This window comes from Neovison vison, chromosome 6, assembly GCF_020171115.1.
Source record: "Neovison vison isolate M4711 chromosome 6, ASM_NN_V1, whole genome shotgun sequence".
Taxonomy (NCBI): domain Eukaryota; kingdom Metazoa; phylum Chordata; class Mammalia; order Carnivora; family Mustelidae; genus Neogale; species Neogale vison.
The window spans coordinates 58886123-58913171 of NC_058096.1; the positions used below are offsets into that span (position 1 = coordinate 58886123).

At 41.2% G+C, this 27049-nt stretch overlaps 1 protein-coding gene across 11 annotated transcripts in view; it reads left to right on the forward strand.

The window, feature by feature from the left end:
• PHLDB2 (pleckstrin homology like domain family B member 2) overlaps window positions 1–27049 on the forward strand; it is a 224750-nt gene that overhangs the window by 192203 nt on the left and 5498 nt on the right. For 4 of the 11 annotated variants that reach the window (XM_044251368.1, XM_044251375.1, XM_044251378.1 and 1 more), the window contains 7 exons: window positions 95–238; window positions 2865–3005; window positions 4198–4297; window positions 11583–11790; window positions 21788–21878; window positions 23121–23267; window positions 25318–25537. In XM_044251368.1, the coding sequence (XP_044107303.1) occupies window positions 95–238; window positions 2865–3005; window positions 4198–4297; window positions 11583–11790; window positions 21788–21878; window positions 23121–23267; window positions 25318–25537 (1051 nt within the window). Of the gene's footprint in view, window positions 1–94; window positions 239–2864; window positions 3006–4197; window positions 4298–8066; window positions 8088–10042; window positions 10079–11582; window positions 11791–21787; window positions 21879–23120; window positions 23268–25317; window positions 25538–27049 lie in introns of all 11 variants that reach the window. The other 7 variants (XM_044251370.1, XM_044251371.1, XM_044251372.1 and 4 more) reach the window with 5 other exon arrangements.

Sequence of the window (27049 nt, forward strand, 5' to 3'; positions counted from 1 at the left end):
TCAAAGCTAACTCCATTGTACTGGGAGCATTAATACTCTTGCATGCCTCAGCTTTTGCTTTCTTCGTGTTTAACTTCTGAATTCCTCCTTTTAGGGCTATATCAGTGTAAATGAAATTAATGAGCCATGTGTCAATTCCACGAATCTGTCCCCTTCCACTCAGTTCCCCGCTGACGCTGACGCTGTTGCCACTGGGCCTACCACAGCTGTGCTGGTGAGCCAGCCACAAAATAAAGAGGTGTGTTGGCATGACATTTCATTCGTTCACTGCTTTCCTCATGTCAGAGATTAACCCATGGTTACCTGAAAATGAAGGTGTGTGTGAGCATATACATCTGGTTGACCAGAGGGCCAGAGTGATGCTGAGTTTGAAAAACATACCCACCTGGGGCACTGTTTTGTGACTCTTCATACTGGAAATTATGAAATATATGGTGCAGAGTGGAGTACCAGGAGAATTAAGTTCAAAATAATAAAATCTAGATCGTAGCCCTCTGACCCAACCTTGTTTTCCTAGAAACTGAAAAGCCTTTCTCAAATTGTTTGCTTGAATCATTTTTCCAGTTTGATTTTGTTTTCTCTTGTGTTAGTGGGAATGGATTTTTTTTTTTTTAATGTTATGCCTTTTTAAAACATCTGGGGAGGGGCAAAGAATAGTAAATTAAAGTATCTTCTACCTGTTCCAAGTTGTTCCCAAAGCAGAATTTTAACAAAAACCTAAATTGAAAGATCCTGCCCACCATTTGTGACTTCTTGATTAAAATACAAGAAAACAGAATAAGGAGATAATCGATTTCATTTCTTTGTCTTATTCTTTCATTTCATATGGACACATACATACTTTTTCTTTCTCCTATAAAGCAAAGATCACCTGTCTGTTCTGGATTTATGTTTCCTTCCACCCTCTCTCCTCATCCTGTCACTCAACCTCCATCAGCCCCTTGGCCCGAAGTCCTGGCTCCGTCTGTCGATCCTTTCCCATTAAATGACACACCTCCTCCTCTACCAGCTAAGAAACACAGAAGGCAGCGGCAGCAGCAGGAACAACAGGTAACTAGGCACTGGTGTTCAGAGTCTGAGACTTTGACCTTGACAGCAGTCACTGACGTGGAATCTTTCCTTCCACTTTTCCAAAGGTATTTTGTTAAAGAGACAAGTACCCATTTCTTTGCTGGGCTTTCTTTTATTTGGTTGGTTTTTGCTCTTATGCTTTTTTTAAGGAACTTTAGTATTTTTTAGGGGTGTTAGGATTGTCCTAAACTTTGACCCCTTGACTGTCCTCTCTTGACTTTTGATATGTTGAAGCTAGATATGTTTTATATCCTTACACTTCAGTTCCCATTCAGCCAAAATAGTGTAACTTGTCTCAGGTAGTTTTCAAATGCTAATAATTATTTCCATTAAATCCATGCTATAAAAAGTTGCTGTGTCAGCACAAAATATTTTTCTTACATGTTACCGAAATCATAATGACATCATGCCCTCGCTATGGGTCATAATTCACTAAACACTTTACAACTAAATATCTCCTTTCTTCCTTCTAATGATCCTGTGAAATAAGAATCGATCTCCTTATTGACATTGAGGGAACTGAGGCTTACTTAGCAGAGGTAAATAGCTTGTCCAAGGTCACACCACAAGTAATGCATTTGGCTCATAGAAGTTTTTATTGATCACCTATTTTTAAAAAGTTCATTATGAATGCCACCCTTCTTTTAGTACATCTAGTATATAATCATGCATAGGTATTCAAAAAGTCTCTTTTGAGGGTACCTTTCAACTATCATCAGATTTCTATATGAATTTGGCCCCAGAAGATGCTAAGGAGTCATAGTCCTAGATAATTAGATGAGCCCTCTTTGCTGGGCCCAGCCATTACATTTCTCAAAGTTACGTTTATTGCCTTTTACCTGTTGTTAAAGGACTGTATCTCCTCGCTACTTTTAGGTTAATAAATAGTAACTAGTGTAAGTAGCTAATATAAAGTTAAAATGCAGGTGTATTTCATGATTGTCGTGTTTAAAGATTGATCATAAATTTGGTAACTCAGATTTGCATTAATTCTTATGTATTTCAACAGCCTGAGCTTAGTATAAAAATGATCAAACCCCAAGAACCTTTACTTAGGAAATAACTTTACTACTCAAGACATTTTGGGGGGAGACCCAAAAAAATTTGGATAAATTTCAAGTTGGCAAAAATTTTGCCTTAGGAATCTGGAAAAAAAAAAAAAGAAAGAAAGAAATGGTCAACAGAAGGGTTTTTAAATATGAGGGATTAGTGTAGGGGTTTCTTGACTAAGCTTTTTTTTTAAATGAAAGAATAACCTAGAAGAATGCCTTATATGGAAGCATTATATGGATTTGAAGTGTTTATATGTAATTAAAATATTATTCCGACTTTAAAACAACTTCCCTGTTCGCTCGCTCTTTCTCTCCATCTTCTCCCTTCCTTGTTCTCCTCACACTGGGATCTGTGCCATCACACAGAACTGTCCAGAAAGACAAGGGGAGAAACTGCTTACTTGCTTTGTCCACTGGCTGTTCCGCCATCCACATGGCGACCATCATAATAATTTGTAAGTTGTCCTGAGGCCCCAAGGCTGCAGGAACTAACTATGAAAGTGAAAGGTGGATTTTTTTTTTTTTTAAGTTTCTTGGTTCAGTAATAAATTCTTCCAGTGTCTATGTATCTTACCAAATGCTAGCCCTAGTCTGTTAGTGAACACAAGTATAAGTTTATTTTTTTTAAAATTCTGCATTAAAATTCCAAAACTCCTTTGTAAATGCATACTTCTTAATTTCTTCAGTGACCTCTTTCAATTAGTCAAGTTTTGCTATTCTGCTTTACATTTGCATTTAAAGCATTTTAGAAGTCTGGAAGAAAGGAAAAAACAGCATAAAGAAGGCCTCTATCTGAGTGACACTTTGCCTCGAAAGAAAACCACACCTTCCATATCCCCACATTTCAGCAGTGCTACTATGGGGAGAAGCACCGCCCCAAAGGTAGGATGTGGGGTGAACCATGGGCTTTGCATTCAGTGAGTCTTCTTGTCCTCATGTTGGCCAACATTGCAAAGGCTCTTAAATAAAATGCCAAATAATAAACCATTAAGTTTGCTTGTTGGGCAGACAGAGAACTATATTGCATTTTCTATCCTACTCAGAGGACGTACTGAATTGTACGTCCGGGACCAAAGAACGTGGAGGCCTGGGTATTTTCTACCATCACACAAGTAGTGGAGAGCGTGCATTTACATGACAGATTCCCCATGACTGCCTCCCAGATCCGGAAATTGGAGGATATTAACTCTGGATTCCAGGAATAATAGCCACAAATATTTACTGAGAGCATTTCTGTGAACCTGACCCTGCACTAAGCCCTTTATATGGATTGTTTCATTTTAAAATCTGGCAGCACTCTTCAGCCAAAGTACTCTGTATTATCCGCATTGTAGGTATGGACAAACTGAGGTGTGAAGAGACTAAGCGACTAGCCCAAGCGCCCTCAGCTGGTTAGCAGTGAAGCGGGACAATGAACCCCCGTGGTGTGACACTGGAGTCCTCACTCCTATTTTGCTGACGTGTGGGGGGGGGGGTCACTGCAGAAAGAGGGGGAAGGGCAGATGAGAAAGAGGTTCTGAGTAAGCCAGGCTTTGGGGCCTTTCCCTTGCCTTCGATCAGAGTAACTTTGTTTGAATCTATTTCATAAACTGGGGTCCCTAGTATATAGCACACTAAGATTTTCTATTTCGAAAGAGTACAATATTGAGTAGGTTTCTCCATTGTTGAGGGGGAGCAGGACATTGGTACACTTGTAGCAAGTAGACCTCTTCTCTTCCTTGTGCATGATGTGCCTGCATTCCTGTCCCTGCACCTGCCCCCAGCTCCTTGTGCATGAAGAACTGAGCTGTCCTTTAAGGTGATTTTGGACAGTGTTGCCCCATCTGTCTTCATTTTTGGAACTGCTTCCCCTGCAGAGATTGCTGTAACGTTGAGCCCGCAGTGGGGCTCCTTAGAAGGGTCCATGACTGGCCTTTGCCACTTAGTGTGAATTACAGGGACGCCTTCGTTCCTCCTTCCTACCATCCCTGCCTACTGGGCTTACCCTGGAGTTTTGTAGGCAGGGATGTGGACCTGTCCTGAAGGACCCTGTGGCGGGCAGTTTGCCTGAAGTGTCTCCTCCCGGTTCTCACAGGCTCACCTGCCCCTGGGACAGAGCAACAGCTGTGGCAGCGTCCTCCCTCACTCGCTGGCAACCATGACCAAAGACTCAGACTCTCGGAGGACGCTCAGAGGTACGTACCTATTAAATCACACATTGTGTCTGTGGGTAAGAACAGGGATGGGGATCATTAGAGAGGGGACAACCAAAATCCTCGGTTTTATCCTTAACAAGTCTTCCTTGGGGAAGGATCTCTGTCGCCTTATTGTTGTACTAAGGTAACTTTTCCTATTATACATATGGCAGGCACCTTTTAAACATACCCACTGCACTTCCTCAATTCAGTTGAATTGCCAAACCAGGAAGGCTCCTCGAGAATGACTAACCTTCCCATTCTGTAGAAAGAAAAGAGAGGTGGTGGAGATCCAGAGAGATCGCCAGTGGCTTAATGAAGCCACTTATCTGGTCTGTGGGCTGGGCCACTATTCTGTTGCGACATATGCTAAAGAGTCATTGAGAGGACACACTAGTGGCCCAGGACCACATTCCCATTGGGCTTTTCATGGGGTCTGAGCCTTTCTTCTATGTGGTTGTTAGGTTTAGGGTAGACTTAGATCCTGGGCATCTTTTATTTCTTAGAAATAATACACTGCATTTGTAATGGAGTTGTCGAATAGTCTTTGTGCCGCTCGGAGAAGTTACTATAATGATTTCCAGAGGTGAGCTTCTCATCGAGAGGATTCAAGTTGTGTCAACACAGTCATTTAGGTCAATAGTTTATATGGGCCCCAACTTTTGACCAGATGTGGTGCTAGAGACCAAGAACGCAAATAAATGACACAGTCCTCACCCCCTGACATGCTTATACTCTAGTGAGGAAGAAAGATACATAATAGATGATTTAAGGAATCCTGAGAGGTTCAGTCATTAAGTATCTGCCTTCAGCTCAGGTCATGGTCCCAGGGTCCTGGGATCGAGCCCCACGTCAGGCTCCGTGCTTGGCGGGGAGTCTGCTTCCCCCTCTCCCTCTCCCCCTCTCATACTCTCTCTCTCTCTCTTGCTTTATCTCAAATAAATAAATAAAATCTTTAAAAAAAAAAAAAAGATGATTTAAATGAAATGTGGTACATGCCGTAATGGGGGAATGCCCAGGATCTAAAGGGGGCTGCCGATGGAGTGGTGGCCATTTGGGCTCTAAATGCATTCACACATTGGTGGAATTGAAACCCTTCCCTCCAACCAGGCTGGAATTCAGTTCTGACTGCTCAGCCCTTCTGCCAGTGGTACCAGGTGATAAACACAGGTTTCTCGCCAAAAGAAAAAAAAAAGAAATATATATATACATGTAGGTTATGTATATATATTATATATGGATTTGTGTATATAAAATGTTTATATGTGTGTATGTTTTATATATATATATATGCATATATATAGCTCTCTCTCAATTGAATGAGGTTTTTGAATCATCACCAGATATGGTTTAAGAGTTCATAGAGCTATAGTGTTTGTAAGAGAGGTTTATAAAATGCATGAATGGTTTACAGTGTTAACATGTGAATCAAATACAGTTGATTGAACTTCACTTTTATTTTCTTTGCTATAATTTCTTAAGCTAAAATATCTCTTATGATTTTTAAAGTTAAGATATCTCTTACGATTTATAAATAATAAACATAAGTGAGTCTTGATATTTTGGCTCTCATTTATCATTGTTCACTTGTGGGTCAAGTCCATTTTCTGTTAAAGCATTTTTCTGTGATATTTATAGACTTTTTCAATGGGTTTTTTTCCACTGGCTGAAGACATCAGAGCTTGGATTGGCCACAAGACCACATTTTATGTCAAAAGTTATTTCTTAAGGAGTAATAAAAACCAGACCTTCATACTAACCAGAGAGATTTGCGAATTCAAGAGCTATTAAGATTATTGTGTAAGAGGATTCTTAATGAGAATTTTGGTGAAACCAAAGGATGCTTGATCTTTATTTTTCTAATCTCCTTTTGCCCAACCAAGAATGGGAATCCCCATGCTGGGTTCATAGAGGAAATGTGAGCCAATTCGATTAAGGCCCCATTAAGGATGAACTCCGCAAAATCCATTGACTTTCAGCTATCTTTCTGCTCTGGTCCTTCACCGATGTGCTTTCCTTTTGTGTATCTGGGAAGACTGCGGCTGCATTCTTTCCTGCCACAGCTCTCCAGCGGGCTTCTTCTTCAAGAATTTCATGTGGTGCTGATGGGGCAACTTCTGAGGAAATCGAGAACCATCCTGTGTGTGTTGGTCCCAGCAGAGGTGATGTGTCTTGTGAAGCCAGAGGAAGAGGGGCAGGGAGTGCAGTTCTCAGAGCCACAATAGACCGGAAAATTGGCAGAATTTTCTCCTAAGCCCCTACAGGTGGCCCATCCCCAGGAGGGATGAATCGTTATTGCATTTAGAATTGTTTCACTAACACAGTTTTGGCTTCACTAAAATGGCAAAGGCAAGTAAAAGTCCATGGTTTGGAAAAAACTGGACCCAACGTGTTTTCATTAACTCAGATGTAATAGATCTTACCATTTGGGGGGGAGTTACACAATTAACATAAGTGAACTATTTTTTTTTTTTTTTGCTGCTTGTTCATAATGGATACATCAAGAACAATGGTGTAAGTAACAGCCCTCCTTCCATCAGCACTGTTTTCCTAGAAAAAAAGATCTCTGAGGGCAGAGTTTAAAGCAGAGCCCAGGAGCTCAGCTCTTAAAGTTGTAATGCTTATTGGCTTTTGTACCACTTGTGAAATGTTCCTTTGTAAGCTCTCAAATGAATGAAATCTTTGTCCTTTTGTTTTCTGTTAAACGCAGGAAAGTCCAAGAAAGGTATGACAAACCTCCTCCTCGCTTGGTGTTTTTTTGTTTTCAGCAACTAGTGAAAGGTCATTGTTAAGTCATCTTTAAGAAATGATCGAATTTGAAACTGTAAAATAGTGCATTTTTAGCCAAAGGATCATACATTTTATATAATAGAGAAAAATTGCTGCACGTTTGCTAGAAACCCAATCCTGAGGGCAGCTGCTGTTCACTCAGAGGGGCAGCTGCTGGAGCCCCTTTGTTTTTATTACAAGGTCAGACCCTGCAGGAAACGGCGGGGTGGGGGGGCATTGTTTTGCAAGACTCAGAATCTAGATAAAGATCAGAGTGGGCATTGTCAAGTATGTAGGCTAAGTGTAAAACAGGAGGCTTCTCCTTTCTAAAGGGCAGGTATAAATAAGGCCCGCTACAAGGGAGGAGGGAAGGATTTAGGACGCTCCTACTTATTTATTCCATTTATGCCCATTGTAGAACACCGACCTGGAGGAGTGAAGACCAGTTTGCGTGACTGGCTTGCATAAATGAGATGCTTATGACTGGGACAGGGTGGCAGAGATGCAGGGTGTCAGAGGACTCCCTGGTTATAGAAAATTTGAGGGACTGTGCTTTGAATAACTGAATGGCATTTGATAAATCCTAGCTCTTAAAAACTATGTGCTGCTGTCTGCCGAGGAAAAAGAACTGTTTTATCACTATGATCTCATTTTTATTCTCCTTGTTTTCTGGTTGGCGAATATGTGTGAAAGATGTTTCATTCCAAACGTTGTTGACTAACCGTATGCATGTATCTGAAACTTATTATTATTTTTTAACTTCCCAGGTTCCTCTGTAAACTAAGATGGAATCTGGAAGTGTGAACATCCATTTTGCCTTGTTAATCTGGTGTTGTGACTAACACTGCCGAGGATGGCATGTTGAAAGTGTCTGTTTTTCTGGTCCCCCGTCATCCTTTTTGATCTTGTCTCTTTCTCCCTTTTTCTGTCTTCCCCCTTCTTCGTCTGTGACTCCTGACTCATCCTGTACCTTCATCTCCTGGCTGTGGACTATGGTTAGGAAGAATGAATTTCTCAGCAGGTGAGCTACACTAGGCTAATTTGTCAGAAAGACAGATTAATTTTATCCTCTTAAACCCACTTAATTCATCTCATTTTCTCTACTAAGCCCAAATAACTATTTAAAGTATACGACACGGGCGCCTGGGTGGCTCAGTCAGTTAAGTGTCCAGCTCTTGACGTCGACTCAGGTCATGATCCCAGGGTTGTTGGATCAAGCTCCGTGTTGGGCTTGCACAGGGCTTGGAATCTGCTTAGATTCTCTCCCTCTCCCTCTGCTCCACCCTCCTTTAAAAAAAAAAAAAGAAGAAGGAAACAACACACATTTGGAAGATATTGGCAACACTGTATATCCCACAGTGGCACAATAGTTAAGTCACAAAGGAGTTTTCAGGTGTAATTAGCCAGAATTCATAGATAGGCGTGAATAGGAATGAGAAATTGGCCTTGAACGTCCTCTCTCCTGGCTCTCTTGGACAGTGACGAGACTTGAGTTGGTTTGGGTTCCTTGCATGGGCTCTGCTGAGAGCCAAGCCTCAGACACTGTCAGCTCTCCCATTATAAACCTTATAACTTCCCTCCAGTGGCTATTTCTGCCTGGGTAGACAGGATGTAGAGCCTTTACAAGGCCTTCTTTGCTTTCTAGTTGCTGTCCCACTGCTGAATGTTATTCTTGCTACATAATTTAAAAACAAAAACAAAAACAACCAAGTAGTCTCAGGGTTTGGGAAAGTCTCATTTTTCCCAGTGCACTTAACTTCGCCCCCCACCCCCACCCCCACCCCAGATAGTAGACATTCCACTTCCTTATTTAGCCACCGCCGAAACTGGAATTTATGGATGAGAAGATGGATTGATTCAGCAGCTCTTTAGTTCATGACCTCCCCATACTAAATAAATGGGGATCATGTGGTGATCAGGACACGTGGGTCCCCCTCCCCGGGATAGCTTGCCCCTGTTTTGGGTTTACCTAGCTGCACGAGCACTTCTTGGACCTCCCACCAGGGGTCCTCATTTGGTTCTGTTGCTCTCCTGGGATGTTTCCTCCATTAAAAGTCTCTGTACCTTCGGACAAGCAGGCCAGAGCCTGGGTCCCAAAGCCAGCTCTTTGGAATCATACAGGTGCAATTCCAGAATCACAGGGAAGAGGTCCAGGCCTTTATTTGTGATTACAGAAGTAACTGAATTTTTTGAAGTTCAGGAGGGAGGAGGCTAAGTAAGCCAGGTGGTCGCTGAATTCACTGTGATTATTAGTAGAGGGTTGCCAGGTGGGAGAAATGATCCTGTCCGTGAGGTAGAACATTTCCACTCACCCTGGAAACAAAATTCCTGTGCCAGGAAATACATGCTCATCATTAGCACATTACTTCACTTAAATCTAAGGCACTCGCTCATCCTACCGCCAGAAGGGTGGAAGGTTCTCTCAAACATAGAGCCCAACTCCGATGAATAATGGGGCCACCTGGAGGATTTGTATTCACAACCCTTAGTGTGCTGCACATAGCCACACAGCTGGCCCTTGTGCCCACATCTGACATCTTTGAGTCATTTTAGTGTGCTCTTTCTTCACCTGAGGATCATAAGTTCATTTTCTTATTTGCAATACTTTTGGAGGAAAAAGAAATAGTGGGTGATCCGAGGATCAGGACCCACCATCTTCTCTGCTCCTCCAAGAGGGTGTTTGTGGCATCATAGGGATTCACCTTTCCTCATGTCAGTGCCAAGGAGATAATTCTCGTATGTTTTCAATTCCGTGACTGTCTTTTAGGGAATTGGTTTTCGTACAACTGCTAGAAAGTGGCTTCCATGATGTCAGTGCCAGCGTCCACGTTTTCTTTGCCAGTAAGGCTTTTTTGAAAGCATTAGGAAAGATAACATGCGTGACTTTTTCAAATAATTTCTGGTATTGTTTTTTGTTTGTTTGTTTGTTTGTTTTTGTCCCTCTCCTTTTCATAATAACTGGAAACAATTTAAAAGGAGCGATTAGTAATTCCAAAAATTCAAGTATCAAAGGTAAATATCTGAGTAATGATTTTTTTTTTTTTTTTTTTAAGGCACAGGCTCCACGCTTATGAATGCACCGGCTTCACTTACTGCTCCCCACGTTAATCACTATGACTGATGGCCTTCTATCCGTAGTGTCGTGCTGTGCTGTCTTGTGTTGCATCTTCCCTTTGCTGACTGATATGTGGCTCTTGTGTGTGTATTTGTAATATCTAATTACAACTTATATTAAGGAAGGTTATTTCCCCAGAAACGCCCTCATCTGAACTAACATATTTGCACTTTGATATTTAAAACGACTCCAGGCAAACTCCCTATGGAACTAAAATCATTTTACAGAAATGTATCCGATGCTTTGTTAAATCCTCACGGATGTGGCTTCTGCTTTTTTGACATTTTTCATTACCAATTAAAAGCCTCAGTAAGGGCAGGGAGAGCGCAAGGAAAGAGGCAAAATTCAAATGGTCCAATCATTAACTCTTAATGGATCTGGTAGTAAATTTGATGAGGGAGAAAGGGGTGGCAACCTACTGTTGGCTAGAGAAACATGTTTTTAATGCGTTGAGGAATTGGTTTATCACTTCAGTGTCTGCGTCCTGCCTGTATGGTACATAGAGAAAGGAAGAATAATTTAACTTTCATTGCCCCAAATCAGCCACTAGCAAGCAAGCCAGAGCAACAACACGAAGTAAAGCCAGTGATCTAACAGGCCAGTTGAGCAAGTACCAAGGTAAGAAGAAAGCCTGGGACTGAGAGCACTTTGGCTGCTCTTGATGTGAGTTCTACATTGTCCTATGGTTAGCCAGCACTAGCTGGCTGAGGGCTGACTGCAAAGGCAGAAAAACAAGAGAGCTCTGTATATGGTAATTAGGAGAGGTGTGCCAATTGGGAGAATTGTTGTAAATCATTGGCTGTGGATGTTTTAAATAATGAGCAGGCAAGGAAAATTGAAAAAAAGAGTAAGAAAAATGTGCAGTTTGGATTTTTACCAGATTAAAAGTGTTAGTGGTAATATGAGAGAGATACAAGTTTCTTAAATCCTATACCTCGATGGTCCGCCTGCTGTTTTATGACCAGATGGATTGTTCCATAAATTTGAATACCATTGAGGAAGTGACTGTCCTAAGACCACACTATTGCTTGTCACCAGGAGTCATCTGGCTTCCCTTGAACCCAGCTACTTTTAGAAGATACAGGGCCTTTCATTGTGTTTCTGTTCTGGTTTGGTTTGCCTGTTTGTGTGTGTGTGTGTGTGTGGTTATATTCTCAGTTGCGCTGAGATGTGGGAATGGCAAAGGAGAATGTGAGATGATCCACTGACGGAAAAGATCACGCCCAAGACCACCTCGCTTGCACTGAGCATGATGCTGTGTCTTTGATCTTCTTGGCTTCAAAACAAATTAGACCAAAGTCCAAGTTTTGTACGCAGATGTTTTGGGTTGCTGGTTTGAGTCTCAGAAGATCTGAGACTAGAAGATGAGGCATACTAACATATTTATGGCTCTTTCCTTAGGGTATAATCACCAACAGATGAGTGAAGGACAAAGGCAGAAATCTTCTGACTTTTACAACCGCACAGCCTCTGAATCAAATGTCTACTTGAACAGTTTCCACTACCCCGACCACAGTTACAAGGACCAGGCCTTTGACACGCTGAGCCTAGACAGCTCCGACAGCATGGAAACCAGCATCTCTGCCTGCTCACCTGACAATATCTCTAGGTAAGATGTATTCATTGTTGGGGCTTCCAGTTTAGAAAAGCACCTGCTGGTCTCATAAAGTAAAGCATCAGTGTGGAACAACATGTATGTACAAGCCCAGATTTCTGAGACATAGTCTATGGGGCGGAAGAGGGTTGAGTGTCATGGCAGCCTTTGAAAGTAATTTCCTTGTATCCTGTGTGACTTAACCAGTCAGACATCATATAATCCGTTTTTCTCCTTTACTCTCTTTCTTTACATTTGAGTTCACGTGTATACTGTGCTTCAAAATTTACTTGCCTCTGTTGGTTGACTCCAAGACTCATTATGACTCCTTTTGATTGAATAAAGAAATCCGACAGTATAGTAAGAGCTTCGAAGGATTTCTTACATGTCTGCTTCATTAAGAGGAAGGGTTTAGAACTGTTCCACATATTAAAATTTTGGTAAGGATTTAATCATTCACATTCGTATTCATACTTTGAGGCAAGCAAAGATGGTCTTATGGAATTGGGGCTAAAAGCACATCTAAAATATAGATCTGGTCCTAGTACTCTGCCCCTCCAAAAACTACTCCCCTTTGAGTAAAGTCACGTCCTAGAACCTGCATTCTGGATCCATCCCAACTTGCCATTCACTCTCTCCTCCTGACATGCCTCACAGGGCTTCTTATTAATTGAGAGGATTATAAATACTCAAATCACTGTGCCTTTGACCATATTGGTCCCAGGCCTGGAATCAAGTAGTTTTTTCACTCATTGATTTACAGGCTCCTTCATTCATTCCACGAATACTAATGGAGTGCTCTAGAGTCAACAGTGGGCTGGCGTAGGGTCATGCTAGCTGGCAAGTGCCAGATGTGCATATTTTCACCTGTGTGTGATCAGTGATGTCATGTTGGTAGTTTGAAATTGACCATGGTGGGAGTATATACTCCACATAAATGGACATTTGCTATATGTCAAGGTTTTCATTTCCCTCCAGAGAGCTGATTTACCAGCATGACGCTGTCTACCATCAATTTATCCTTCCATTTGTGTATTCACTCAGTTCCATACTTACTGAGCACCAGTAGTGTCTGACATTGTAAATATCTTTACCATCCCCATCCCTCTGCTCCCGTCTGAGCCTGGAGAGACTTTCCTTATCCGTTAGGCTTAAACTTAGGTTGGAAACGCAGGAAAAGCTCTCCTTTAGGGCCTTTTCCTTCTGTGTTTCCACTGCACTTGACTCTTTTTTCTATTATATCACTGATCACATGGCAGTATAAAATTTTCTCTTCAGTAATTAATTGGTGAATTCCTCAATGTCAAGGAGGCTGGCTGATTATCTTTTGATTTCTATACCCAGCAGAGATCTTAGCAGATGGTAGGTATTCAGTAAGTGTTTTCTGAGTAAATACCTCAGGATACAGTAAAATGGCCATATTTTCAATTTTGTTATTTTTAAAATTTTTGTTTGGTCTATTTTAATTGGCTGAATTGTTCACTCATTGATTTATAGGCTTCTTCATTCATTCATTCTGCGAATACTAATACTATGATTTCAACCTAAGAAACATCCAATATTCAGTAAATGTTAATTGAGCACTTAGGTGTTCCAAATGCAAACTTCTAGTTGGGTCATTGCCATTAACGAACTTCCCTCTGTTGGACTGAAGCCGCAGGCTGGAAGCAGGAGTGCTTGTACTCCTTGGGCAATGATCATGCTCCTTGAAGCAGATCACAGAGGGTTCTTCGTCCTGATTTACTTGCTAATCTGTAAAATGGAGGGGTTGTTTCTTGAATACAAGGCAATGATTAATTTTTAAACATTTTGATGGAAAATTACCATCCTGTAAATATAATTTAGTTCTTTATTTGAATAATTTGCTCTCCCCTCACCTATAAGAAGAGAATGACAGAGAGGGAGGGAAAGTAATATCAACAAAATGTACTTAGCTTTGGGTTATTTCATGTTTCATAAATGAAGTGAATATGAGACTTAACTGTAACCAGACACTATAGCCAGAAAATGTTAAGGGTTGGGGAAAAGGAGAAGAAGGCAGATGTTTCATTCTGTGGTAAATAAAGTATACAGTGTATTTTCTTTTGGCATTAATGGGTAAAACATTAATATTATTGGATATACCTTATCAGAGAAGGAAAGGAGTCTCTGGGGAAAAATATTAAAGCAACAATAAGAATTGTATTGTTGCTTGTCACATGGGAATGACCTAAATTGAAAGAGGAGATTATGTAATGATAAAGAATAGGGCTTTGGGGGACTCAGTCGGTTAAGCATCTGGCTCTTGGTTTTAGCTGTGGTCATGATCTCCAGGTTGTGAGATCAAGCCCTCCCATCAGCTCCATGCTCAGTAGGGGAGTCTGCTTGAGATTCTCTTTCCCTGCCTAAAAATAAATAAGTAAATCTTAAAAAAAAAAAAAAAGAGTAAAGCTTTTTGGGAGCTGCCATTATTATTTCAGGTTAGAAGGATTAGTGTTTCATGTTATTCAATATCAAAAGATGCAATAGCTCACTTTTTAAAAATTTTCACGTGACTACATTGGGGGAGACACTTGAGCATGTAGAAGGGGTGGACATCAAACCAGCTGGCACTGGGGATGCTCTGGTGACACCCGCTGTCCTGCACTTGTCCAAGCCAGGTCAGTATGTGTTCAGAACAGAAAGCCTAGAATATTGAGCAATTATTCATAAATGACAGTAAACTGACCAGATGTGGTGCTTTCTGTATAACAAGACACAAACAAACTCAGCCACCCAGCAACTATGGTAGCTTGGTGACAAGAGGAATAAAAGTGGGCATTAAGAGCAAGAACCCAAAAAAAAAAAAAAAAAAAGAGCAAGAACCCAGGGTGCCTGGGTGGCTCAGTGGGTTAAGCCTCTGCCTTCGGCTCAGATCATGATCTCAGGGTGCTGAGATCGAGCCCCACATAGGGCTCTCTGCTCAGCAGGGAGCCTACTTCCCCCTCCCCACTGTCTGTCTCTCTGCCTACTTGTGATCTCTGTCAAATAAATAAATAAAATCTTAAAAAAAAAAAAAAGGCGAGAGCCCAGATTCCCAACATCAGAGGGACACCCATGTTTCGGTGGCATTTGGTACTTGGTTGATATTTTGGAAACAGTTGACTATTACCCCTCTTCCCAAATAATTGTGAACATTTTGTACCAATACTTCTTTGTTGAACTCCTGATAGCTTAACCCTTTATTTACCTGTGTTTTTAAGATTTTGTTTGTGTATTTGAGAAAGCATGCAGGGAGGGGCAGAAGGGCAGGGAGGAAGAATCTCAAGCAGACTCCACACTGAGCGCCAAGCCTGACGTGGGGCTCGATCCCACAACCTCAAGATCATGACCTGAGCCAAAACCAAGAGTCAGATGCCAAACCGACTGAGCCACCCAGGTGCCCCATTATATCTATTTCTGAGCCGTCTTTAGTAGAGAAATACACTCTAAGCATTTGCCTGTCTTGGCATTTTTCCACTCTCTGCCTCTTCCTCCCCTCCAAAAATGGAAAGTAAATATTCATCCCTTCAAATGATCACTCTACACCTCTCATATTTAGTGGCAGGGAGCAGCAGCAGTGCAACAATGGGTACAGGAAATTACCCAAAAAGGATCCGCTTTGATTATAATTACCAAGCATTACAACTTCGAATCTGCACACTTAAGCACTGTGACAGGGCAAGAACTGAATTTATTTTTATTTGCTTGCCCTGTTGGTTTTTCTTAAAATGGTTCCCAGAGGTAGAGAATGAGAATGGTTCTGCTAAATACACCGAGAGAAGAGAACAGCATCACCGTGGAGCCCTCCTGGCAGGTGGTTACCCAGGACCACGGTCAGTTTGTATCCTTAGTTCACGCAGACCTGCCCTGGCAGTGCTAGCCATCACAGATACCCAGTCACCACAGCCAGAAATTACCAATAGTATGTATTTCATTCGGCTGTCTGACCCTCTGAATGTCAAAAAAAAAGTCAAAGCCAAAGTAGAGATACCTGTCAAAGGCTTAGTATAAAAGGGAGATGGAGGGAAACAAACATTTGGCTTCTGTATCACCATCTACTTTTAAAAAATTCATGCTATCCTGGGGTGCCTGCGTGGCTCAGCCATTAAGCGTCTCCCTTCTGCTCAGGTCATGATCCCAAGGTTCTGAGATCAAGTCCCGTGTCGGGCTTCCTGCTCTATGGGAAGCCTGCTTCTCCTTATCCCACTCCCCCTGCTTGTGCTCTCTCTCTCTCTCTCGTTGTCTCTCTGTTGAATAAATAAATAAAATCTTTAAAAAAAAAAAAATTCATGCTATCCTAAGGTAAGCTTGTATCCACTGTTATGATGGGAAATAATATGATAAACATCAGGCAAATGGATAATCAGAAACTAATGTTTGGAATTTATATTATGACAACACATCCTTAGTAAGAACTTCTTAAAGTCAGGTAGCAAGAGGAAAAAGAGACTAACACATCTTCTCTTGGTGAGATTTGCTAAAGCTATGTATTAAAATACCCTGAAATGATATGTATGTTAAAGAGGCAATTCCATGCTGAAATTCTAATGACAGAAGCCTGGTCTTGTGGTTTATTACGTCACAAGAAGCCATTTGTAGAATTACAGAATTACTCAGAGCTGTGGGTACATTGGCCCTTTGCTTTTTGTTGAGACATCATTTTTGTGTCTACTAGAAAGTTACTTGAGTCAGACCGTATGTTTGCTTTTTCAGCATCATGACTTACACCCTAAACAAACAAAAAGCTAAGAAAACAGATCCTGGGTCATAGAAAAACGGCAGCGGGGAGCCCATTCTGCATAAAACCTCTCTTCTGCTGAAATTACTGACTTGGCCTAGACCGTGCAGTGTTCTGCTCACCACCTACAATGATATGTTATTATCACAATTGCTATTACTAATTTGCCAAGCCCTGACCTTGCCCTCATACTTGGAGAAAATGTTGGGGGAACTTGATCCTTCATTGTAGCTTAAATGCCAGCACTGTGCATGTGGGGCAGGGCACAAGACTGGGCATGGATTTGAGGGCAGTCTGTGGCCGAACTTGGCTCTAAGGGATGCTTTCATCTGAATTTGAGATGCTTCAGATTTCTTCACTTTAGGCAAAAGTTTGTATTCTGCTTTTTACCCTAGATAGTCAACACACAGTGTCTGCATTTTATTCTAGGGCGTTCTTTGAGAAGAGATGCAGAAAACCAAAGTGATTGGGGGGGGGGCGGTGAGAGGCAGCCAAGCGCCAAAGGGACCAGATGTGTCAGACCATGTGAGAAATGGTTAGGAAGGGTCGGAGGGCTTGTTATGTTCTTGTAATATTCAAGGAGCTACTGGACAGAGGAAGGCTAGATATTTTATGAGGAGTAATAATTTGTTGAAGCTGAAAAAATACTTGAGAAGATTAATTGAAAAGAAATATTCTGGGATACTGGCTCTTCTTCTTCTTCTTTTTTTTTTTTAAGATTTTATTTATTTATTTGAGAGAGAGAGAAAAGGAGCAGAGGTAGGAGCAGGAGCAGAGAGAGAGGGAGAAGCAGACTCCCTGCCAAGCAGGGATTCCCCACGAGATGTGGGGCTCAGTCCCAGGACTCTGAATCATGACCCAGGCCAAAGGCAGTGGCTTAACCAACTGAGCCACCCACGTGCCCCCAGCTCCAGGTAGTGGCAATACTGGTGCACTGATGGCCGTCTTGGAAAAGTTTTATGTGTCTTTGTGGAGAATTTTATTTAGCCCCCATTAGTTTTGTTCTATTTTGCTTTGCTTATTTTTTGTATGCCATTGTTCTTTGCTTTTCTTCTTAAATTTGTTTCTGTTTTAACCTTTGCCTATGAAGTGAATATTCTAAAAAGCCCTAAAAATCTTATATCTGCTATTTAGATTCCTTTACCCTTGGTCAAAGTTTTGTTTTTCTTTATGAATATGGTTTTTACCAAAGTTGGCCAGATACACAAAAAAACCTTCAGTTGATAAAACAGCAGAACATGACTGAGTAGGAGAAGTCGCCAAACGAGTCATCTTTATATCGTTAATGGCCTGATGACTCAGTATCACCAGCATCCTTACGGCAGTCACATGCAAGATCAGAAATGTGTGCCTGCCCTTACGAAGGTCAGAAGTTGGAACAATGGAAAGAAACATGATTCCTCCTATAATGTGGATGCACTTGAGAAAACAAAGATGAGTGTTGTGTTCTAGGTAATGCAGTATCAAGCTTATCTTCAGGGACATCAGACTCTCCTTCTGCATGGCAAGTGCTCAGTATTTCACTTGCTGACATTGGTATCTGCCACTGATCCTATGGTATGACCAGTCTAGACTTTTCCCTGCATTCCCATTGCAGCAGCCTTTCCTTTTCAGTGCAGGCACAACCCTAATGGGACAGAAAAGTAAAGATGGCAGTGATAGAGTGTCACAGAGCAGCAGGAGTTTTGCTAAATAAAAGTGGTTTATCTGTCAAGGAAATATTAACATCAAAAATAGCAAAAGTGGGGCTGTAGAGAATAAGTAGGTATCTGTGAATACAAAGTCTTTTTTTAACCAAATAACCAAAGAAGCTTTAAAGTATATAAAATGTAGCTTTAAAAAGTAGGTGAATTTAGGATTCCACAGGTTATGAACACTCAGGTGGTTAAGTGTTAACATGTATCATTGTTTTCATGTATCAAGTGTTTTCAGAAAATTGAGTTCCTTTGGAGCAAAAGTTAAGACATTTATGGAAATAGCGCCAAATAAGCAAACTGAATATAATTGGCAGAAAATTAACTATAAATATTATAAGATAAATGGAAAACACCCTGAAAAATTCTAAAAAATGAACAAAAAGATTTAAAGACATATAACTATTTGAAAACTTACCCCCAGGATATGCCCAAATTGCAGATTTATGGAAGACCATGGACTGAAAATATTTGTTTCTAACCAAGTTATTTCCAACCCATTCCTCTGGATAGGTTTCAAGGAGCTCAAGGTCATACTTAGGCCAATAAATGGAAGTTATAGGAAGATAGATTTTGACTCAACTTATCAACATTCTAACAATGTTGTCCAAACAATGAAAGAAGGGATACAGAAAGTTTTTCCGTAACTAATAACGTTCAGGCACAAACTAGATGAAAAGATGAGTATGTTCTAGAAAGAACTAAAGGACAGATGGGGGTTAGACTATTGGTGAGTTTTTAAGACCTGAGACTTAGTGAAATTAAATTGTTTATTTCCAAATCAATAAGACATAAGACATAGACACCTGATGTCACAGACAACACAATCGAATATAAACACGATACTGTGTGATTACAGGGCCTGATGTTTGTCTTTGGCTCTCTTAGCTGAGCTGATGAAGTGTGCCACTTAACATCTATGACCTTGATTGTTCTTGATAAAGAAGATACACATTCCTGTACAAATATTAAAGATTTTTTAATTCTTACTGGTTGAAAAGAACAGAACTTACCCTTTGTACCTCCCCCAACAGTTCATGGAAATGAACTGTTCTCTCTTTATCAGGAGAACACGCCCAGCTAAAAATGGACCCAATGTAACCCTGCAAAGTACAGAGATATTAGTTAAGCTTCTAAGGACACAGCAGTCCTAAGGCTGTCCCTTTCCTGGATGGATGCAATTTTTCTAAAAGACAATTTTTTAGAGTGGCTTTAGGTTCACAGCAAAATTGAAAAGAAGGTACAGAGAGTTTCCTTATACCCCCTGTCCCCACACACGCACAGCCTCCTCCATTATCAACATCCCCCACCAGAGTGGTGCATTTGTTACAATTGATGAACCTATATTGACACGTTATTATCACCCAAAGTCCATAGTTTACAACTGGGTTCACTTTTGATGTTATGCATTCTGTGGGTTTGCACAAATATGTAACATCATATATCGACCATTATAGTGTCATAGGGAGGGTTTTCATTGCCCTGAAAATCCTCTGTACTCTGCAGATTCATCCTCCCCATCCCCCCCCACAGCCCACCCCACTTCAAACCACTGGCCACCACTAATCTTTTTTACTGTCTCCATGGTTTTGACTTTTCCAGAATGTCATCAAGTTGGAGTCAAACAGTATTTAGCCTTTGCAGATTGTCTTCGGTCACTTGGCAATATGCATTTAAGCTTCCTTCATGTCTCTCCATGGCTTGATAGCTCATTTCTTTTTAATGCTAAATAATATTCCATTGTCTGGAAGTACTACAGTTTATTCATTTACCTGCTGAAGGATATCTTGGTTGCTTCCAAATTTTGGCAGTTAGGAATGAAGCTACTGTAAAACTGCTGCTACTGATTTTAAGATAAACCATATGTACTGTGTTACTGTGGTCATTTATCTCGGTAAAGGAATTTAGCCCTGTGTTTGAAACATTCTAGATTTGAGTTGTTCAACAGTATCATATGGGGAGACTATACTAAGCATTATCCTTTTCATTTTCATAAAAATTTATTTTTATGTAAATGCATCTGGCATGAATCCCTACTGTGTGCCAGGCGATGGAAGATACAGGAACAAAAGCATCTCTGTCCCCAAGAGAGTCTAGAAAACAAGCATTTATTAAATGGCTACACAAATCTACACACATAGGAAACAACATTGGTTCTCTATGGCTGGGACATCAGAGTAAGGAAGTTTTGACCTAGGTCATGCCTTTTTTTCTAAAACACTCAAATGAAATGTAAGAGAAAAATAACATTTTTGGTTAGTGCTAATCACTTCCACATTTTTTTCTTTCTCTTTATTTACCCTAACTGTTCTTACAGCCTTTATTCCTTTTGGTTTTTTCCTTCACTCATCTTCCTTCTCAAGATGCATTTCTTTTGAGGCTCTGGAGTTCCCTCATCAGTATGGTGGATGAGTATTATTGACAAAACTGCCGCCACCCTTCTGTTGCAACTTTCAGAGGTTTTTGTATGTGTGTGTGTGTTTTTTTTTAATTGGCATCATTATGTAAGAAAGAAAAGTCCCTGTGTGTGTGTGTGTGTGTGTATTTTTTTTTTAAGATTTATTTATTTATTTGGCAGACAGAGATCACAAGTAGGCAGAGAAGGAGGCAGAGAGAGGGGGGGAAGCAGGCTCTGCGCTGAGTAGAGAGCCCGATGTGGGGCTCAATCCCAGGATTTTTTTTTTTTAAATATTTTATTTATTTATTTGACAGAGATCACAAGTAGGCAGAGAGGCAGGCAGAGAGAGAGGAGGAGGAGGAAGGCTCCCTGCTGAGCAGAGAGCCCGATGTGGGGCTCGATCCCAGGACCCTGAGATCATGACCTGAGCTGAAGGCAGAGGCTTTAACCCACTGAACCATCCAGGCGCCCCCTTTTTTTTTTTTTAAGGATCCTGAGATCATGACCTGAACCAAAGGCAGAGGCTTTAACCACTGAGCCACCCAGGCGCCCCGTGTGTGTGTGTGTATTTTTAAAAGTAACCTCTACATACAATGTGGGGCTCAAACCCATAACCTGGAGATCAAGAGTCACATTCTCTCCTAACTGAGCCAACCAGGCACCCCCTAAAATGTCCACGTGTATAGAGGCATAGCAAAAAAGCAGCTGGGGACACACTTCCAAGCCAAATAAAGTGACTTCACACCATAGGTGTCATGTCTGTAGAACTTCGGTGATTGTCTTATTGGCCTGGTATCTCTGAACAATTAAAGAAACAAGGAAACCCTCCCATGGTCTGTAATTTTTAGACTCTGGAAAAAGCATCTTGAAAACACACTTCGTTAGATTTAGTTGGGGGTTGTTTATTTATGAGTAAAGCACTCTACTTTGGTATTATCTTTCTTGCCTATAGTTTGTCTCCTAAACTGAGGTAAATCAATGGTACCTACAGTTTTCAGAGCTGAATTGACTGGCCCACTCAGGCCAATGACTTTGCCAAATAACATCCTTTAAATGACCTCAGATCGTGTCACGCACCTTCCAGGAAGCTGTGCATGTGTGTGCGTGTGCGCGTATGTGTATGTGTGTCAAGAGACCTCAATCTCAAGCAACATTCTTACAAGGCCTTTGTGTTCTCTTCAGTGCCAGCACGTCAAATATTGCCAGGATAGAAGAAATGGAGAGACTTTTGAAGCAGGCTCACGCAGAGAAGACCCGGCTGCTTGAGTCCAGGGTAGGAGTACTATCTTTACGCAAGAGGTCCGTGATGCAGCGGTTCCTCCTCCTGCACGTGACAGGAAACTGTCCTTGGGTCTTGAGAAGCAATATAATCTTGAGAGTAATCACTCAACCCTGTTGGTCTCATTTTTTTTTTTTTTTTAAATCTGAAAAGTAACGGTGGTAGAGAAGATTTCTAAGGCTCCTTACTGCACCACAACTTTTTGTGATTTAAAATACGTAGAGTGTCAGCGTCGACTGAAATGAGTGCTTTGTATTGCATTTTCCCTTTGATGGCCACTTTGTTTGCCTGCCAAGGAACAAGGAGGAATGTCATATCTTTATGGACTCTCCCTTCCTTGCCAGCTTGTGTGAACTGTGCTATTATAATATTTAAAATCCCAAGTTATTGTGACTGTACTTCAAGCCAGAATCTGAACTTCCTTAGGAATCCCCCAAATGCCTTTGCATCCTGCCTTAAAGGGCCCCTCCTTTCCTTTTCTGACTTCCCTCTGAGCTTCCTCTGCCACTGACCTTAAGCCAGGAAGCCGCAGAGCAACAAAGGAACTGGAAGGACCAGGACTGATGGTCTTTGAAAGTGGCCTTCGTCAAGCAGAGAGAGTCAATTATCATATGGTTTCACTTATTTGTGGAGCATAACAAATAGCATGGAGGACAAGGGGTATTAGAGAGGAAGGAGAAGGGAGTTGGGGTAAATTGGAAGGGGAGGTGAACCACGAGAGACTATGGACTCTGAAAAACAATCTGAGGGGTTTGAAGTGGCGGGGGGGTGGGAGGTTGGGGTACCAGGTGGTGGGTATTATAGAGGGCACGGATTGCATGGACCACTGGGTGTGGTGAAAAAATAATGAATACTGTTTTTCTGAAAATAAATAAATTGGAAAAAAAAAAAGACGACCTTCGAAAGGAGGGCTAAATGCCTCGATTAGTGTTGGGTGACAATTTGTGATCCTTTTTATTAAAATTGGGAGAGCGGTGGTCGTCTGTATGAAATGACTGAATACCACAAGTGGGATTTTCACCTAATATTCAATTGTTGATTAAATGTGACGGCTGCCTTTCTGTGTGAGAGGATTTTGAAAACTATGTGAGAGAGGTGATTTTAGTCTAGGAGGTCTATTGAAGCACCCAGGCTATACAACCAGCAATTATCTAGTGAGAATTTTCTTTTCCATTAGTTGGAATTGTTAAAGGGTAACCAACATGTCTTAATTTTGTTCTGCATGATGATATTTAGGAACGGGAAATGGAAGCCAAGAAACGAGCTCTGGAAGAAGAAAAACGACGCCGAGAACTTCTGGAAAAGCGATTGCAGGAAGAAACTAGCCAGCGGCAGAAGTTAATTGAAAAGGAAGTAAAAATAAGGGAGAAACAGAGGGCACAGGTTGGTGAGACCATCTGGATGGCTTAGAATAGGTCGCCCCCTGGTGGTCATTCTGCAGAAGACGCTCATGCTCCTCAGGATACCTTTCCAGACCCCTTGCTGCCAGCAGCCCTTGACATGTGACTGATAAGAGACAGATGGGGGTTCAGAGACCAAAAAATGTATGTTTATCTCAAAACTCATTGGCATCTACTAACCAAATGGCACATTTCTCTAGTCATGCGTGGTACATTTTTATGGGAGAGGCATTTTTCTTCTACCCCTTCTATGCAGTATATTTAAAAGAAGCATGTTTTTTTCTAAGCAGCTTTGAAAAACAAAGTTTGACTTACCACTGAAAACAAATAGAACACCCAAACTGAACCGTTGGCTGAGGAAAAGAAGAGGGTCTAGTAAGCCATTTTTGGAAGCAAACACTCCAGAACAAATAACAATTTTACCAACCCAATTTCTTGGTAGTATTAGTGGGTTTTTTGTTTTGTTTTGGTTTTCTAACCACTGTATTGTCACACATGTCCCTTTGCTACAGCCGTCCACACATGTGTGCAAGGTCACTGAACTCAAACAAAACTCAGGAAAACCACGCATTTCCTTTAACTTCCTCTCTGGCTTATCTTAGAGTTTGAATCTCTGTCACTAAAGCTGCCTACATAATATATGTTTGCTGAGGAACTAAAATGAAATTTCATCCAGCGCCCTTTAATATAAAGTTAAAATCCATTTTGCCAAGGTTTACTAGGCTTCATAAAAGGTGCCACTTCCCCTATTCTTTATAGTTGCTGGCAGTGTGGTAACACAGCAGTGAGAGACTGACTCTCTTCAAGACTGTGTGTTTTGAAGCATCAATGTCTGTGACAGCTGTCTGAAGTCAAACACCACAGAATCAAAGGCAAAATATTGAAGGAAAAGTACAGAGGAAAACATGTTCCATTTTATTTCATTATGTTGATCCTCTGCAAATTATGATTCGCAGAGAAGGTCATCCATGCCTGCCTATTATTTGAAGCCAAACCAGAAAGCATAATTCTATTTTAATCCTAATGATAAGGTTTGCCTCTGAGTATATATTTAGGTCATTTTCCCCAGGGCAGAGGGGCAGGGTTATTTAACAGAATAAATGAAACACCATCTTAGAAACATGACCCTTGGCGATATAAGCTTCCTGGATTAGATGATCCTTTCCTCCAACCATAGTAAAATAAAAAGCATCTATGTAGCTCTTGTTCTTATTCGCTCATTGCACAGCTCATCAAGTACGGCTTTGATTCTACTGCTTACCTTATTTTAGCTTCACTTTTCAAAACCAAAATCTCTGCCTTTGATTTCTGTCAGGAAGTATGTGTGAGTTGACATGTTTTGGGAGATCTTGCAGAAGGTAGGGTGGGGGGGGGGAGTACTAAATAATGTTCACCCATCAGGTCGTGTTTGAGAATATTGAAGAACTGATGTTAGGTTATATTGGGAGAGGTTCAGGGAACTTCACAGGAAAGGAGTCCTCATCTGGAGGAAGCAGCCAAGGGAACTACATGCTTCATAGGAGTCCCTGTTTTTAAGTACCTCCTACAAAGCTAAGGTTAATGGCATTTTCCCATTTTCTCGTCTGTCCATTTCTTTCTTTTTTTTTTTTTTTTAAAGAGTTTATTTGACAGACAGAGATCACAAGTAGGCAGAGAGGCAGGCAGAGAGAGGGGACGAAGCAGGCTCCCTGTCAAGCAGAGAGCCCGATGCAGGGCTCGATCCAAGGACCCTGAGATCATGACCTGAGCCGAAGGCAGAGGCTTAACCCACTGAGCCACTCAGGTGTCCCTCGTCTGTCCATTTCAAGGAGTTGAATCTATTCCCCTGAGTTTATCCACCTCCCACCCCCACATATTGTAGCATCCTTCTTAAAACACTATGCACTTTTAAAAACTCTAATCTTTATCTCAAGTTCCTTTAATCATGTGGACATTTTAACACTTAAGCTTTTCAGTTCATGTCCACACCTAAACATCTGTGGCCTGAAACGCAACAAATATTTAGCTATATTTGACATAGTTTTCTCTTCCAGGCTCGACCTCTGACGCGCTATCTGCCTGTCCGGAAAGAAGACTTTGATTTGCGAAGCCACGTAGAGACTGCTGGCCACAATATCGATACCTGTTATCATGTGTCAATCACAGAGAAGACCTGCCGAGGATTCCTTATCAAAATGGGTGGAAAAATTAAAACTTGGAAAAAACGATGGTTTGTTTTTGATCGGAACAAGCGCACTTTCTCTTATTATGCAGGTGAGTGATTAAAAGAAAATGCTAAGTGATATAGTCAAATCAGGAACTCTCTGTTAAAGAGCAAAGGTAATAAACATCAGGCTGGATGGGTTGATTGGTAAGTGATAGAATTAATAGCAATCTTGGCTTTGCGGGTATGTATTATTTATATTTATATTTATATTCAGGATAGTCCCCCTGATATGAGTTTCCTCTCTAGAAATAATAAAAACTACATATTATTTTAAAAGGGTGAATTCGTGAGGTGCCTGGGTGGCTCAGTCAGTTAAGCGTCTGCCTTCAGCTCTGGTCTTGATCCCGGGTGCTGGGATCGAGTCCTGCATTGGGCTCCCTGCCCAGCAGGAAGCCTGCTTCTCCCTCTCCCACTCTCCCTGCTTGTGTTCCCTCTCTCTCTGTCAAATAAATAAATAAAATCTTAAAAAAAAAAAAAGTGAATTCATCTCTTCCAGATCTGAAATAAGCTGAAGTCCAAATAAGTAGTAAATGGAATTTTCCTTTTTAGACCAACATATTGGCTTTTAAACCAGGAGGCCAGAAAAAAAGGTTTCTGTTTATTTATTTATGGTCATCTGCCCTATTTAAGTCACACACAATTAAGCAGCCTTGGCTGACAGTCACTCAGCTAGAGTTTATAGACTAGAGTGGTTATTGAAGCAGAGGGTAAAGCTCATCAGCGAACAATGACTGTAAGTATTTACTAAGTGACTGAATTCTTTTTGGATTCTTTAAATGATGGATTATGAGAAAACTGCCCTACTGAATCTTTGAAAAATACAGGAATATGGATGTAACTGAGGTTCTTATTAAGAAGTCTCCCAGGTCACATAGGAAACACATCCATTGTTGAGTCCAGGTCACGTTCTGCTCTCTTCAACAATTGAAGAAAAGTAGTATCAAGCCAGAGATCATGAAGAGACCCTTCTCTGTGGGATGAAGGTATCACCATTTATGAGCAGTCAGAAATTGTTACACTGGTGTCATAAATAAGAAAAAATGGCCCAGTCCCTTCATCTGTGGTGTGAGGTCAGGATACATTTATAGAGAAGTGCAAATGACCAAGAAGCCATGTGAAAGAGGGGGAACACGGCTTGTGGGGCCCCAGAATTGGGGTGAGGAGGGGTAGGGGTGCATACCTTTGGGAGCACTTTGGTGGGGCTCCAGTTAATCCAGCAGCTAGTGGTCTGAAGCAGGTGGCCCAACACTCAGGGGTTCCCTGCTTGCCTCTCTTGGGCTTTCTGATGTCGGGTTTATTAAGAATCCAGAGATGTTCTCTTCAGTTAGTACAACAGAAAAGATGCTAGTTGAAGGAGAAATCCCAATTTAGCGTCGGCAAAATCCACAAACAAAACTTGGCACTGTGCTAGTCTCCACAGACAATCTCACCCAGAATTTTCCAAAAGTAAAATTTTTTTTTAAAGATTTTATTTATTTATTTGACAGAGAGAGATTACAAGTAGGCAGAGAGGCAGGCAGAGAGAGAGAGAGGAGGAAGCAGGCTCCCTGCTGAGCAGA